At 39.1% G+C, this 16,840-nt stretch overlaps 1 protein-coding gene across 1 annotated transcript in view; it reads left to right on the plus strand.

The window, feature by feature from the left end:
* The window catches only part of ADAMTS12 (ADAM metallopeptidase with thrombospondin type 1 motif 12), a 171,349-nt gene that overhangs the window by 85,047 nt on the left and 69,462 nt on the right, over positions 1-16,840 (plus strand). Inside the window, exons 4-7 of the mRNA XM_052670556.1 lie at positions 6,885-7,081; positions 9,862-9,945; positions 11,255-11,379; positions 13,292-13,441. Of these exons, the coding sequence (XP_052526516.1) occupies positions 6,885-7,081; positions 9,862-9,945; positions 11,255-11,379; positions 13,292-13,441 (556 nt within the window). The remainder of the gene's footprint in view (positions 1-6,884; positions 7,082-9,861; positions 9,946-11,254; positions 11,380-13,291; positions 13,442-16,840) is intronic.

The raw sequence follows: 16,840 nt of genomic DNA on the forward strand, positions 1-16,840 counted from the left end.
ATTCTCCTTTTGATTTCATAAAGGACTTGGTATCACTTTGCAAGGTCTTTTCAGCATTTTACCTTGACTTAGCCACCTTCCTTCAGAAAAGTAACTCCATCATCTACTATGTTACCAACCACTGCTGGGGCACCATCAGTGGCTATAAGAGAAATCTTGACAAAAGTTAATCAAACTTTAATGTATATTTTTGACAGATTCATACAAATACAGAGATTTAGTTGTGTCTTTCAGTGGCACAAAGCAGTCATTTCTTCAGTGACATTATATTCAACATCAACTCCTCTCATGCAGACAGCAAGTTCAGCTGTATCTGTAGCATCAGTACCTTCATCTATTGCCAAAGCATAACATTTGAAATTGGCAGCTTCACTCTCCATATTTTTTTCATTATATTTTCCTTATTCTTCAGCTCACCTGGCTACAGTCTGGTGCGACAAACTAACATTAGAAAAATCCTTTTTTTTTTTTTTTTAATCAGGACACATTATATCTGTTGTGTTTTCCATACATCGCTTAACAAAGTCACCATCAGTAAATGGTTTTGACTTTTTTTGCAATCAGATTTGCTATCGCATAAGCAGCTTTTATAACAGAGACAGTAAGAGTTGTAACTTTTAAAAAATATTATGTTGACAGGCTTTTTTTCAGGTTCACTATTTTGTCTTTATGAAGTATTCCTTAACATGCATTGAATTTGGCAGAATGTTTCTGCGTGTGATATCTTTTCAAACTGTAATATTTGAGAACTGGCACAGCTTCCTTTCGAATTAGCACAGTGCCATATTATTTGCCAACACTGCATTGCTCCCTCCCCATGCCCCAGTGCCAGGCCAATCCGCTCAGTGGGGCAGAGCTGCTGAGTTGGGCCACATGCAGTCCAGAGGCTGTGGGTTGGACATGCCTGAGGTAATCTAATATAAACCTCTCATGCAAAATTATCTCAGAAACTTCTGAATGTTGCTGCTCAAACTTCATGCATTTTGTTAGCTGAATTTCTTACTAGCTTTCTGTTTCCTGAGTATCTGAGAGTATCTGAGTTTTCTGAGACTCCTGAGTCTCTTTCAGCACTTCCTTTATTTCTGTTCTTAGGGAGTTCAAGCAGTATATTGACATATGTTTACATAATACAAACTGTTGTATCTGTTTTTCAAGAAGGCATGGAAAACCCTCAGGAGTCAAGAATGCCTTTTCTCTCTTCTGCAACTTGTGGAGTTTTCTTGTCCCACTCAGTGGTTTCGAGGGAGGTGAATCTTTTTCTTTCTCCTGAGTCGCATCTCCACTGTCAGCAATGGACAATTGAAGACTCAGAGGAATAATACTCCTTTATGGTGGCAGTATGGGAAGTAGGTTTCTTTGACAGCACTAGGTGCTACACGATTTCAAACTATCCATCCTTCTGTAGGTATTCCTGAACCTTTGGGCTCCTGGTCAAGATTTCAACTTTTGGACAACAGAGCACCTGGGGATTGTTCAGACAGGAGGTTGGGGATGGACGTTTGGAGAAATGTCTTTTCCAAAAGAGTGGACAAGCACTAGAATGGGCAGTTCAGGGAGGTGGCTGAGTCACCGTCCCTGGAGGTGTTCAAGAGATGTTTAGATGTTGCTGAGAGTCATGGATTAGTGAGGAAATTTATGTAGCAGGTGGATGATTGGACTGGATGATTTCAAAGATCTTTTGCAGCCTTAGTGATCCTATGATTCAATTCTGTGATTGTCGGCAGTTCTGAAATCCCATGCAACACATTGCTAATGTAAGGTGAAAGCAAAGTGATGTGCTCTTGTTCAGAATGAAAAGCTAAACAACACAATCATTTGCGGAGATGTAGAAGCAGAAGTAGCAATGTATTATAGCAACCTCTGCATTACTGTTGCTCCAAGAGCATCTCTCTCTGTGCTCATTCACTAACAGAGGTGCCAGAGGACGTAGCTGGACATGTAGTTCTTCAATGACTACATGGATCTGTGTTGGATGCCTGCACTAGAAGGGACTGTCATTCAGAAAAGAGTTTTGTCTGTGGTACTTTCTTGCTACTTGTCATTAATTTTCCCACCTCACATCTCTTTTCCAAAATTTTCCTGCAGTTCACAGCCTCCTTCTTATTCAGGTCTGCAAACTTTTTCTTGGAGGTTATTCACTCTTACAGTGTGAATAGCTTTAAACATTTTCACTTCCAAAGCTGTCATGTCTCCTGACAATAAGCAGGCTATGTGAGTACATTAGCCTGACCACTATGTGATGTTTTATGTGGCCATAAATAAATCATGTAAGTTGCAGTTTAAACAAAATCTTTTGTTCTGATAGCTGTGGGGAAGGCTTTTCTCAGCACAATGCTCTTGAAAATATAGTCAGTGAGAAAAATAGGTCTGCTGAAAACCATGCAAATCTATGAGAACACCAATGAATACATTTCATAAATAGCCCCAGTAGAGGTGAGTATGACAGTAACCGAATAAAGCTTGAGAAAGACAGCAGGAGTGATGCTGCAGCCTGGGCTAGTGGAGATAGGATAGGGATTACATCAGTGATAACCTGTTTCCTTCTCTTAAATGAACACATATAAAGTACCCACTTTCTTTACTTCAATTTTATTCACAGATTACACATATATTCTTTCATGCAGATATGAAAATATTTTTCCATGAAGCTTACTTTTCAGGATTATGGTACTGTATGTATGGCTTTCTTTGATTTCCTTGATATAGTGGGAAGGAAATTTTCCTTAGAGTAACTTTTTTACTAGCTAATATATGTACAGGACAGAGTCTGCTTGTGTGGCTACACAGAATGACACTGACAGATTTGGATTGTTAATCACAAAGGAAATTTATGTGGTGGTGTGTGGTGACTGGAAATTCATTTAAGTTTATTCAAATACTTGTTATTTTTTTACGCTTTTTGTCTTTCCAAGAAGGTAAAAACCTTCACGAAAGTAGTACTTCAGCATCTTTTAAAATGCAGATTTACAATATAGAATCCATTGCATTCTGCATAGTGTATTAGTTCAGATTCAAACAGTGTGTTTCAGGAAGCAGTTGAGGAAGGCACAGGATTCCAAGGAACAGAATGAGTCTGGTTATCTTAAACTTGCATGTCAGTGTGCTTCTCCGTGATATGTGTCTGGTACTCTCTGAAGCCATGAAATGGTACCACAACATGGTGCTAACAGACCCTAGTGAGTTTTAGCTAATGGAGCAGCTGCATAACATATATCCATGCACTGTAGCTGCATTACAACTGCATAATATCTGCTATAGTTTTGATTATTAATATGCATGTTCCAACTTTATAAATACTAAATTAGCAGCACGAGCATTTTCTTCTCTATGCAACTTTCAGACAGATCTCAGAGAATCCATTTCTTAAATCCTGTGCATCTTCTTTTGTATATATACTGTAACTCAGATTTTAAACTGAGAGATGCATTATGTCACTCCAGTCTTCAAAAAGGGCAAGAGGGAGGATCCAGGAAACTACAGGCCAGTCCGTCTCACCTCTGTCCCTGGAAAGGTGATGGAACAGCTTGTTATGGATGCTATTACAAGCAATTGAAAGAAAAGGTTATCGGGAGTAGTCAGCATGAATTCACCAAGGGGAAATCATGCTTGACCAACATTGTAGCCTTCTATGGCATCACTGGCTGGTTAGATGGGAGGAGAGCAGTGAATGTTGTCTATCTTGACTTCAGTAAGGCTTTTGATATTGTCTCCCATGACATTCTTATAATGAAGCTGAGAAAGTGTAGGATTGATGAGTGGACAGTGAGGCAGTTTAAGAACTGGCTGAATGGCAGAGCTCAGAGGGTGGTCACCAGTGGTGCAGAGTCTGTTTGGAGACCTGCAACTTGTGGTGTTCCCCAGGGGTCAGTGCTGGATCAGTGCTGGATCACCTCTGGTCTTGTTCAATGTCTTCACTGATAACTTTGATGAGAGAACAGTGTCTATCTCAGCAAGTACGCCAATGATACGAAGCTGGAAGCAATAACTGAGACATCTGAAGGCTGTGCTGCCAGTCAGTGAGACATGGGTAGACTGCAAAGCTGGGCAGTAGGAAACCAGATGAGGTTTAACAAGAGCAAGTGCAGAGTCTTGCAACTGGGAAGGAATAACTACATGCATCAGTACAGGTTGGGGGATGACCTGCTGGAGAGGAGCTCTGCAGAGGAGGACCTGGGGATCCCGGTGGACAGCAGGTTGGCCAGTGTACCCTGGTGGCCAAAAAGGCCAATGGCATCCAGGGGTGTATTAAAGGGAGTGTGGCCAGCAGGTCGAGGGAGGTGATCCTCCTCCTCTACTCTGCCCTGGTCAGGCCTTACCTGAAGTACCGTATCCGGTTCTGTAAACAGGTCTCTCCAGTACAAAAAAGACAGGAATCTCCCAGAAAGAGTCTAGCAGAGAGCCACAAATATGATTAAGGACCTGGAGCATCTCCCCTGTGAGAGGAAAAGCTGAGTTACCTGGATCTGTTCAGAGAGGAGAAGACTGAGAGAGGATCTTATTAATATTTTGTAAATATCTTCAGCGTAGGAGACAAAGAGGCACAGCCAACATCTTTTCAGTTGTCTGTGGGGACAGGACAAGGGGAAATGGCCATAAACTGGAGCACAAGAAGTTCAACTCCAATATGCTAAGTAACTTCTTCATGGTGAGGGTGATGGAGCACAGGAACGGGCTGCCCAGGGGGTTGTGGAGTTCCCATATGAGGAAAGACTGAGTGACCTGGGTCTGTTCAGCATAGGGAAAAGAAGATGGAGAGGAGAACTGATAAATATTGATAAATATCAAAAAGGAGATGGGAGGCAAATGAACGACTCGAGGCTCTTCTTGATGGTGTGTAGCAATAGGACAAGGAGTAATGGCCTATAACTTGAACATACAAAGATCCCTATAACATGCGGAAGAATTTCATTGTGGTAAGAATGACCAAGCCCTGGAACAGGCTCCCCAGAGAAGTGGTGGAGTTTCCTTCTCTGGAGATATTCAAGACCCATCTGGATGCTTGCCTTTTCAACCTTTTCAACCTGCTGTAGCACCCTGCTTTGGCAGAGGGGTTGGACTCGACGATCTCTGGAGGCCCTTTCCAACCCCTACAATTCTGTGATTCTATGATTATATGCATGGTTGCTAGTCCTGTGGTGCCACATACAAACATATAACATACTGTGATACACTGTGGCTGAGCATCTGTGTTATAAATGGCAAATGGCGCATTCATGGCAAAGGTGTAGTAGCTATCATGGGTGGACTGTTCAATGGATAAGGAACTGAGGAACTGGTAGCAAGATTGTATCTTGAGTACAAGAGAATGGTGGTCAGCAGCTCAATGTCCGAACAGAGATCAGTGACGAGTGATGCCTATTAAGAGTCTGTTCTGGGACTGACTTTAACATCTTCGTCAATGACATGGACAGTCATGGATGGGGATCATGTACCCCTCCAGCAGTTTGCCAATGACATCAATCTGTGTGGTGTGGTTTACATGCCCAAGGTATGGGATAGCTTCAAGAGGGTCCTGGCCAGGCTGAGCAGTGCGCCAGGTGAATCTCCTGAGGCTCAACACATCCAAGTGCGAGGCAACCCCCGCTGCCAGTACGAGCCGGGGGACGTAGGGACAGAGCACGGCCCTGCCGGAAAGGACCTGGGGGTGCCGGGGGATGGCAGCCGGGCGTGAGCCAGCAGTGTGCCCTGCGGCCCAGGCAGCTAGCTGTCTGTCTGTATCTAAAGGAGGGCTGTGAGAAAGACAGGGACAGACTCTTCAGCAGGGTCTATTGTGACAGGACAAGGGGAAATGGTTTCAAAGTAAACAAGGGGAGATATTGCTTGAATAAAATAAAATAAAAAAAACAGCAATATATAATAAGAACAGGAAGAAATAGAACAGGATGCTGAGAAATGTTTTGTATGCGTTGTCCCTGGAGACATGCAAGGTCAGTCTGAACCAGGTTCTGAACACTCTGATCTGGCTGTTTCTGTCCCTGTTCATTGCATGTGCCTGTTCATTGGACTACATGATCTTTAAGGTCTTTAATTCAGAACCTTCTGAATTAGAAGGCTAGGAACATTATTCCTAGCAAGATGTCCTATGGCTGCCAGTGTGCAGAAGGCATATGCCATCAGTGCTATGCCATCAGTACTATTTTTTAACATTTAGTTAGCTCTATTCTGTCCTATTCTATTCTATTCTATTCTATTCTATTCTATTCTATTCTATTTTATTCTATTCTAAATTAACCCCACTGAGCACTGGGCAAGTTTGCTGGCAGCTCTGCAGAGCAAAAAGTTATTCCCAAAATGATCTGGATGCCTAGAGGATCAGTGGAAGCACAAAGGATTTCTCCTGCCATCTGCCTCACCAGTTTTCAGATGATATCTATTAGTGAAGCACTCCCACCCCTCCAAATTTCTGGGTGATATTTTCCATGCACTGAGCAATTTGCCATCCCATCAAGTATAGGAGCTACATAGGGAGAAAGTATGTCCCTTATCTTGAACTATCAACTGACGTTACTAGGAAGTCTAGAGCTAGAGCTAAATCTCTAGACAGAGGAGAAATTCCTTGAAAAGGGTACCACTAATTAAGTTTTTTAAGCTTGGGTCTTTCTTGCACTTTAATGCCTGCTGCTTTGAGTATGGGCAGCCAGATTTGTAAGGTAGAGCATTGTTTAGTACATTGTGAGGGAATATTCAGAGCCTCACTGGAGTTAGCCTTCAGCAAACTGATGTCACTTTTAAATTTATGGGCAAATTAGGTGGTGGCCAGAGTTCCATTCCAACCCACAGTATCCTGTGGTTCTTCAATATCTGCAAGTGTTACAGACACACACTTCAAATCTAAATCAATTGTGAAAATATTTTGAAGTCAGCGTCACTTCTTATTGTTCCAGACACTCTTAACTTTTTCAAACAAGAAGATCATCGGAGGGAGAAATGGGAACAAAATCACGTAGCTGTCAGAAGGGTTTCTCGGCGATCTGTCAGCAAGGAGCGATGGGTGGAGACACTTGTGGTTGCAGACAGTAAGATGGTTGAATATCATGGAAGCGACCATGTGGAATCATACATCCTCACTATAATGAATATGGTAGGTAAAATATTTCACCTTTTTAAATCTTTTTTTAGGTGAATGAAGCAAATTATAAATTTGTTATGTTACTGATCACACAGAAACAAGTCTAACATTTTTCATGGAATGAAATAGAGTATCATTCACATATATTCATTAAAACTTTTTTTTTTAAGGATTTTTTTTCCTTTTATTTTGTATAGATGCCATTTTTCTTTGGCTGTTAAGTGAGGGAAGATTCTGTAATTCTCACTTTTGAGGGCTGTACTACATAGTTACAAATTCTAGCACTAATTTTCATTATACTGAAATGAAACTCCCTGTCTCCCTGGAGGCCTGTTGCTCATTGCTGAAACTGGGTTGGTGGCCTCAGCAGTAGAGAGAAATTCTGTAGAAATAGATTTTTTCCTATGTCTCTGAATGAGAAAAGCGATAGAAATTATAACTTTGAGCTTTTTTTCCAACATTATGAAGATAGCATAGTTTAGAGAGGGATGCTTTTATTGAAGTTAAGCCTGAACAAACAGGGCGTAGATTTATTCCTAACAGAAATGATTCAGTTACTCAAACATTTAAGACTGTGATTTCTTCAGATATTTTTTTTTCTTTCTATAATTTCTGCTGTGAGTTTGTCCCTACAAACTGTCCCTGCAAGTGAATTAGGCACCTAATTCACTTGCTCACCACCCTTAGTGGGATGGGAGAGAGAATTACAAGGGTAAAAGAAAGGAAACTCCTGGGTTGAGATAAACACATTCAGTGCTTCATACTAGGAGACAGATATTTAGCCATTTCCAAGTACAACTTCATCATACATTAGGTTACTCGGGAAGACGAATATCATTACTCCACCTGCATATACATCCCCCACTTCTCCCTTTCTCAGCTCGTATTACTGACCCTCTTTGCTCAGTTGGGGTCATCTTTCCCAGATGTCACCCATCCCAGATTTGTGCACAGCTGTAGGCTACTTCAGCAACAGCTAAATCATTAGTGTATTGCCATCACTGTGCTGGTCTCAAACCCAAACCAGCATTCATATGAGCAATTATGAGTAAAATTAACTCTACCCCAGCTAAAATGAGTGCAACTGCTTTACCAGGTAAGTACTCTGCATCTAAAATAAAGTCCTTGTTAAAAATAATAACTGAGCATGTGAGGCTTTGTATACACGTGAAAAAGAAAAGTCTGTGGAGTAAATCCCTGTCCTGATTAGATTAAGGAACAAAAAAGTCTTAACATTTTCTCTGCAGTCTGTACTTGAAATGTTAGTTAGCCAAAATCATTCCATTTGCAATCTCATATCTTGTAGAAGACTCACATACAAATTAGACCTTAATATTCAAAAAACACGTTTTTCACTTTATCTCAGTAATGTCTACTTTAATCATCTTCTACATGACAATTTTGACCTAAATGCAGTCTATTTCCATTGCAGTCTATATCCATTCAATATTTCTTGTGAAATATGGCATAGCTCACTTATACAAGTGCTGCTCCAAGGCTAATGCTTCCTATTTTATTGTTTTTGCCCTCAACGTCAGAAGCAGATGTTAGTAGTAAGACAGTAGAGGCTGAGCTTTTTCATCAGTATCCCATTACGTTTTGTTGCTGTATAACAGATGGCAGCAGAGAGGCAGTCTGCAAAAAATGGCATGTGACATGGAAACATATATGAAACAAAGATGTAATTGAATTCCTCCATGTGGAAAAAATGGCACTCATTGAATTTCTTTGATGTTTGCCAAACATTTATGGAAACCAAACTGTGCAGCACAGTGGGATGATGGATGGATTGTTTCAGCAGCAATGCCATTGATGTGAAAGACAAGCCATCTTCTGGAAAGCCATGAGATTTTTATGAGCATGGCAGACTCTTTCTGATTCACTGCAGATGAAAGTACACACCTAATCATGATGACTGTGTCTAAAAACAGTGTTTTGTAGCTGAGAATTTGCTGTATCAAAGAATGTTATTGCATTTTGTTATGTCTGTTGTAGTTTCCATGCACATAAGTAGAAGCATTACTTTTGGAGCAACCTACGTAGATAGATTCTCACTGCATACTGTTCTGATTACCTTTCTTTCTGTCTTCATTCAACACTGTGTTAAGGTGCAGCACATTTTATTTTGGCCAAACTTTTCAAGAGTTCAGTTATTAATGTTTTGCTTTTTTAAAACATAGATTAATTATTTCTTGCTTTTGTTCATAGCATCCCCATCTGTGCTGTGAATATCCAAGTATCTATAATTTAATTAATCTGCCCAATACTGACTTATTTTTGCTTTGTTGTGGCAGAGGCTGATTCCTATCAAATCAAAACATGAGGATTAGATAAGCTGCTCTTTTGAGCACTGAGAGGACCTCTCCATCGTTATTATGTGACTGTACACATCACATTCTTTTCTGCTAATGTTCTTCATCATCTTTGAAATGGTTGAGCAGACAGTGGAGGGTGCCAGCCCAAAGTTGGTACATTCATCCAGAAGACAAATGGACATAAAATAATCTCGTGTTCTTAACCTAAGTGTTTGTTCTGTATCTGACTAATTTTGCCAAATCCTGAAGCATCGCTCAACTGGCAGAGCTGCCCTTTGCAGTAATTCTGACATCAGTTGCATTTCAGTAAAATTTCAGTGAAGCGTTTTAGGGATCTAAAAAATAAAGGAAAATCAAAACAACACCCCACACGTTAAGGTGGATGGTGTACTTGAAGTCTATGTTATATTTTCTCTCCCAAGTTCTGTTCTGCTATAGAGGAATCAGTTAATCTCATACCTCCTGGCTCTGGCACAGGTCACAGGGTTGTTCCACGATCCAAGCATTGGCAATGCGATTCACATTGTGCTGGTCCGGCTCATCCTTTTTGAGGAGGAGGAGGTAAGGTTTTTGTTTTCTTCAAAATGTTGCTTATGAAACTTGTGAGCTGTGCCATAACTACAGACATAAGCATTTGTTTGTTTATGATCATTTGTTCATTTTAATCTTCTATTAATTTGGTGATTGTGGTCTGGCTGGTTTTAGAATAAATTCTGTCCTGGATAAAAGAATATTTAGCTAAGTACTTCAGGTATTTCTGCATAAAATACTCAAGGAAAATGTAATTAAAATAGGTAAATTAGGAATGGGGAACATGGGGTGTGTCATCACTTAGTGTCTAATTACCTAACATTACTGGAAGTGTCTAATAAAGTATGATGCTAGAGTATTCGCCAGTCTCTTGAAGAAGTAAAACTATTCGTGTTGTGGAGGCTGCAACATGCTTTTTCTTACTATACTTCTTTCAAATCCCAAAAAATGAAGATTAAGTAGATACTAAATGGTGTAAACTAACTTCACATTTGTTAGTGTACTTGATAAATTCATATGGCTGTATTGTAAATAAAAAATGGATTCCTGTTCAGTTGAGCATGGTAATGCTGGAATTAAACATGGTGGATAACTTTAAAAATTTGGTTTTAAATTTTGGTATTAAGATACTCATCTTTTTACTTCAAAATTAGTATCTGTTAACAATGATATTTCGGTGTTTTTAAAAAGTTTGCATAAATGAAATGAGGAAAGATACAGTGGATTCTCATCACCAGTAAGGAGAGAATAGGCTTTTCATACTTTCTATTTCAAGAGTTTCATTAGCTTGCATATGTATTATATAATCATAGGATGGGAAAGGAATATTTATGACTGTATTGCCTCCTTCTGGAATTTAAAAACATTAAAATTTCTTGTGAAAGAGATATACCCTTCAGAGTGTAACCATTCCTTAAGCATGAATTTGTTCATGTAACATCAAGTCACAAACACAGAAATTAGACAGTAGTTTAATTATTTCCAATAACTTCTTTAGTAAAAAGAAAAAAACCTGCTCTCAGAGAATGTAAAATGTTTGAAAATTGCAAGTGTTGGATTTTGTGAAGTTTGTGTACAAAAAAAAGTACCTTTCTTCTGCTTATTTTTTCATTATTTTTTTCATTAGCTTTGCAATTGCAAAAATGTCAAAATTTTAACTTAATATTCAAGATGACATGTAAATACACATTATGGCTTTAGCTTTAGCTTTAGACAAAAGCTGAGACCACCCAGCTTTACAGCTAATGCAACTGACATATGATTGCAATGCAGTGTTGTCTTTACAATATTTTCAGTATTTTGAAAATATTTTACAATATTTTCCTTCACTTCCTATTAGCAAGGCTTGAAGATAGTTCACCATGCTGATAAGACACTAGCCAGCTTCTGCAAATGGCAAAAGAGTGTCAATCCTAAGAGTGACATCAACCCTACACACCACGATGTGGCTGTTCTTCTAACAAGGTATGACAACAGTTCAGCAGGTGTGACCAAATATTGTTGTTACATTTCTTTTGGTGATGTTTTTGTTTTTAAATGCTCGTGTCATCATCTGGTTCATCCTTTGTAGAAACACGAAAACGTGCTGTTTCTGAATTACCACAATGAATGCAAAATAACATAGTGTGAGCATTCCTGATACTCAAACAGGCATAGAATGTGAGTTATATTATAAAAACGTGGCTAAGGTTAGACCCATGTTTTAAATGTTTTAAAGATGTTGTTTTTCATTTGTTTTCAAAGTACACTTAATAGTCTCTGTACGTATGTGGGTGTTTTATTAGAGATGCGTCTTCGTCAGGAAATTGGGAATTGTATGCCTCGAGAGATTAGCAATTTACAGAGCTCAAGTCATTTTCTCCACTTGATCCTGTTTCATCTAGTGCTTAATCACTTCTTTATTCTCCTTTGAAGGGATGTACCAAAATAACCCACTGAGTAGACGAGCAATTCTGTAATGGCAAATTCTCAAATAACAACTGTGACATCTCAGAATGGAAGAATATTTTATGAAGACTGCAGTTTAATGTGTGCGATTTTCAAGTATTATCTCATTATTCAATGAGAAACAATATATGTATTTATGTATGTGTGAGCAATGGAGACACAGAAAACTTAAAAGTTTCAGGTTGTGCAGGGAGTTTTTGGTGGGCACAAAGCAGAATTTCTGCTGGCCTATCAGAATGGATTCAAAGCTGAGAGGAAAGATTAGGTTTCAGATCCAGAAAAAGTTTTTTTAGACGGAGAAGAAAATCAACGAAAAAACCCTTAAGTGTTATGAGAAGAATGAGAAAAAGAAATCTCAAAATGTTGAGTTGCTTAGCGCTCCAGATAAACAGGCATTAGATGGTTCATTTGAATGAAGATGAGGTGTTGTTGGGTAGCCACTCCGGCACCCTTTCAGTATCTGCAAATGTGTTGTACCTGGCAGAGCTGATATTCAAGATTAAATCACATCCTTTGTAATAAATCTGCCACTTAGACTATGGCACACTATTGCAGTGGTATGCTCCCCAGTGAAAGAGTCTTAGATGATGTTGTAGCTCTTTATCCTGCTCTGATTGAACTGGGAGAAGTTAAATCAACCTGACCCCCACAGGACATCCGAATCATTCCTTCCTTTGTATGTCATGGACGTAGAAGTTTGTATTATGGTTTGACTTGTTCAAAGGCAAAACATGCATTTATTCCTTTTATTTATTCTAGCAGAATGCTCAGCATCCAGCTAGACAGTTTGAAGGAAGGGACCACTTTCTGACTGTGCGCAGTTCCTCAATGCTCATGCTGACATAGCAGCACATGCCTACTTGCTAGGGACAGTAACCCATGCTGAGGGAGTGAAGTTGTTAGCCTAAAGAGTTTACAGGAATTTTAGCTTCAGGATAGTACGCATTCTGTTCCGTAACGGCACTGTAATATTGGCTGCCTGTAGCTGTGAGTCCTGTGTCCTATGTGAGATAGTGGAATTAAAGGGAGAGTTTTCTTTAAAATGTAAGAGAGAACTAATAAATACTTGTGCAAAATTAGAGGAAAGGAAATCCAGCATGCAATTTGCTATCAGGCATTTACTCGAAAACTTCAGATGTGCTATGATCAAAATGCTGTCAGAAATGGAGGTTTTAAAACTTTCTTATGTGAGTTGAAAATAAGCATGTCTTTAAGCACTATTAGAGCGTCAATATTGATGATTTATTATAGTGTTATAATACAACGGTAGCAAAAGAAGTGTATGTTTATAAAATGTTATCACAACTCCTGCTTAAAACACATACATCAGAACTGATATGTTATGAGTTGGAAGCTTACCACCCAATGTAAGGGACATTACAGTTGCTTTTAATCTCTTTTAATGACAAGTCATTTTCTGTGATTTTAGAAAGGACATTTGTGCTGGCATGAATCGTCCGTGTGAAACCTTAGGTTTATCTCATCTGTCAGGCATGTGTCAGCCTCACAGAAGCTGCAACATCAATGAAGATTCTGGTCTTCCATTGGCGTTCACTATTGCTCATGAACTTGGACACAGGTACAACAGAAAATGAAGGGGAACCCTGCTGAAATTGAATTATAATTTGCATATTAATACATAAATTGCCAGACAGAAACAACAAAAAAAAAGGAGTGATTTGATGTGTCTTTATTATTAAATCAAAGCCATAGTTATTTTTAATGAGCAAAAGAATAAGAAACAAATTCTCAAGCCTTTGACTTTTTTGTAATTACAACTCTTAAGTATACCCCTTCTAATAGTCTACAACATTAGTACATCATGATGAAATAATTCAGCTGTAAAGAATCATCACTTAATGCTTTAACTTTTTACTTTTGTTCATTTTTTGAGACTGCACTAATTTACTATTCAATTACTTCACATGATCTTCAAATCAATCATTTACATAAAAAATAACTGTTATATTGGGTATTTCAGTATAGCGGATCAGATCAAAGCCATTTTTTTAATAGAACAGGTCAAGTTTCACAAGAATATCAGGTTTCCCATCTTACTAAGGTTACCTTGGGATTTTTCTTAGTAACTAGTAGCCTATGCAGATAATATTTACATTGTGGCTTCACGTGGATCAAGTTACTAAAGTTACTTGGCATTTAGTTTGGGATTGAGAATAGGCTGACTGGCACAGCTCAGAAGGTGGTCGTCAGAGGCACAGAATAGGTTTGGATACATGTAACAAACAGTGATCCCCGTGGGTCTGTTCTGGCTCCAGTCTTGTTCAACATCTTTATCAATGAGCTGAAAGTAGGGATAGAGTCCACTCTCAGCAAGTTTGCTGATAATACAAAGCTAGGAGGAGTGGCTGCCACACCATTCAGTAAGATGTGGACAGGCTGAAGAGTTTTGCAGGGAGGAAACCAGATGAGATTTAACAAGAGCAACTGCAGAGTCGTGCAACTGGAAAGGAGTAACTGCATGCATCAGTACAGGTTGGGGAATGACCTGCTGGAGAGCAGCTCTGCAGAGAAGGACCTGGAGTCCTGGTGGACAACAAGTTGGCCGTGAGCCAGCAATGTGTCCTGGTGGCCAAAATGGCCAATGATATTCTGGGGTGTATTAAAGGAAGCGTGGCCAGCCAGCTGAGAGAAGTTATTCTCTGCTTCTACTCCATCCTGGTCAGGCCGCACTTAGATTGCTGTGTCCAGTTTGGGGCTCCCTAGATCAAGAAGGACAGGGATCTCCTAGAAGGAGTCCAGTGGACAGCCACAAAGATGACTAAGAGCCTGTAGAATCTCCTGTATGAGGAAAGTCTGAATAATGTAGGTCTATTCAGCCTGGAGAAAACAAGATGGAGAGAGGATCTGATAAATGTTCTTAAATATCTAAAGAAAGGTGGGCGGCAAATAGATAAGTCAGTCTCTTCTTGGTGATGGCCTAAAACTTGAACATAGGAAGTTCAGCACTAACATGGAGAACAATTTCTTTATGATGAGGGTGATGGAGCACTGGAAGAGGCTGTGCAGAGAGATGGAGTCTCCTATGGAGATATTCAAGACCCATCTAGACAATTACCTGTGTAATCTTTTGTAGGTACCAGCTTTAGCAGCAGGGCTGGACTGGATGATCTCTTGAGGTCTCTTCCAACCCTTGCAATTGTGTGATTCTATAAGTCTGCAATTGGGATTTTGTGCTTTAAACTAGGTTTATGCATTTCTATCTATGTGAAGGTGTTTTGTTTGGTTAGCTGCTTTGTTAAATTCACGTGAAATAATTTATCTTTTGAATGTTTTGGCACTGAATTGATTTCCTCAAGGTACAACATTATCACATGGGCAGTTCAGTTTGCATGCAGTTCTTTGCTGGGCTAGGTGACATGTTTATTCTTGTATCACATCACTTTCTTTATACACCCAACTGCCACTCAGACTGAAGTATATACTTCCTGATGGGATGTAAAATCTGATATGAAAATAATTAAAGTATCAATTGGCCTTTCTTTATTCAACCTGTGAATTCTCAGAAATGAAATAATGATAATTATTTCAGTTAGATTTAGGTGCTTTGAGGTTCATCCTTCTGATCCCCACATCTTGCTGACAGGGAACCTTTTTCATTGACAATAGTTGTCAGAAAATACTTTTTCCCCATAGACCATGTGTGACCTTCTCCTGGTCTAGCCCAGTTCCATTGGATACGATGAGACAAAGTACAGCTGTGCTGCCATTGCAGGGATGCTGCATGGCCTTGCCATCAAGGACTGTCTACCAAAGAGAATGATAGCATTCATAATTAATTTGTAACTATCTTTCACTCAAGCAGGGTTGGAGAAAACGAATTAAAAATTTCAAATACAGACAATAAAACTCTGTAAGAACAGATGAAAAAAAAAAAAAAGATAAAAAAATCCCATTTTTAATGGTTTCAAAAAGCTCTTGCTGCCCCTCTAGATGTTCACAGCCATCTGTAGCATCAGATCCTGTTTGTAGAAAAGGACCTGTCACTAGAGGGACACACTTGCTTTTACAACTCAGGCCCACCACTGGAGTTAGTTCTGACTGAAATCGTACTCTACCTTTAGAACATTTGAGTCACGGTACAATTACATTTTCCAGAAATAAAGACTTAGTGGTTTGAACTCACCAGAAAGTCTTTGATCCATGGCTGAATCACAACCTGAGTTAGTTTTCAAGGCTGTGAAATAAGGGTTTATAAAACTTCAGATGTTAACAATTCAAGTGTCAAAATATTCATACACTACTATATGCACATATATATATACTATCATGTATATATTCCTATATATATATATTATACATATACAATCCAATATCATTAGTTCAGACAAAATCTCCTTCACAAGGAGATGACGTGGAGGTATCTCTGTTTAGTCAGCTGAATCCTACTCAAACATACTTAAAGGTTTTGTTTTTGTTTTTGTTTTTAATGATTTTTACTAGCTCTTGAATAAAGAAATCTCCTAATAAGGCAGACAAGCTGTAGAGAGCCACATCAGGAAGACCTGCCATGGGAGACCTGTGTGCCTGTGAGGCACAACTGGAGAAAGTTGAATAGAAAGGAGTGAAGGCTGGAAGCTGAAGGTTCTGTAATGTGGAAACCAGTATCTCTACCAAAAAAGATTTAAAAAGAAGTAGAGATGTAATAAGGGAGTGTACAGGAGAGTAACAAAGTCTGATCGTAGTTAAAGTGGTACAAGTCTAAATGACTGGGGTCCATGAACAAGGAAGGTGTTTATAAGTTTTGACTTAACTCAATTTTAAATGTCATTCTTGGCCAGTTTGTGCAATGGTATTCTCAAAACTACCCCTGAATGCAGTAAGCCTTTGACAGTATGTTCTTAATTTTGTACCTCAATTATATAGCTGTACCTAGGAGACTTACTTGAAAGCCTAGCAGAGTACAAATTTGTTGTAGGTTTTGGGTCAGTTCTTTTTTTTTTTTTTTTAGAAAACAGGT

Source organism: Tympanuchus pallidicinctus, unplaced genomic scaffold (genome assembly GCF_026119805.1).
Source record: "Tympanuchus pallidicinctus isolate F22 unplaced genomic scaffold, pur_lepc_1.0 scaffold9, whole genome shotgun sequence".
NCBI classification, from domain to species: Eukaryota; Metazoa; Chordata; class Aves; order Galliformes; family Phasianidae; genus Tympanuchus; species Tympanuchus pallidicinctus.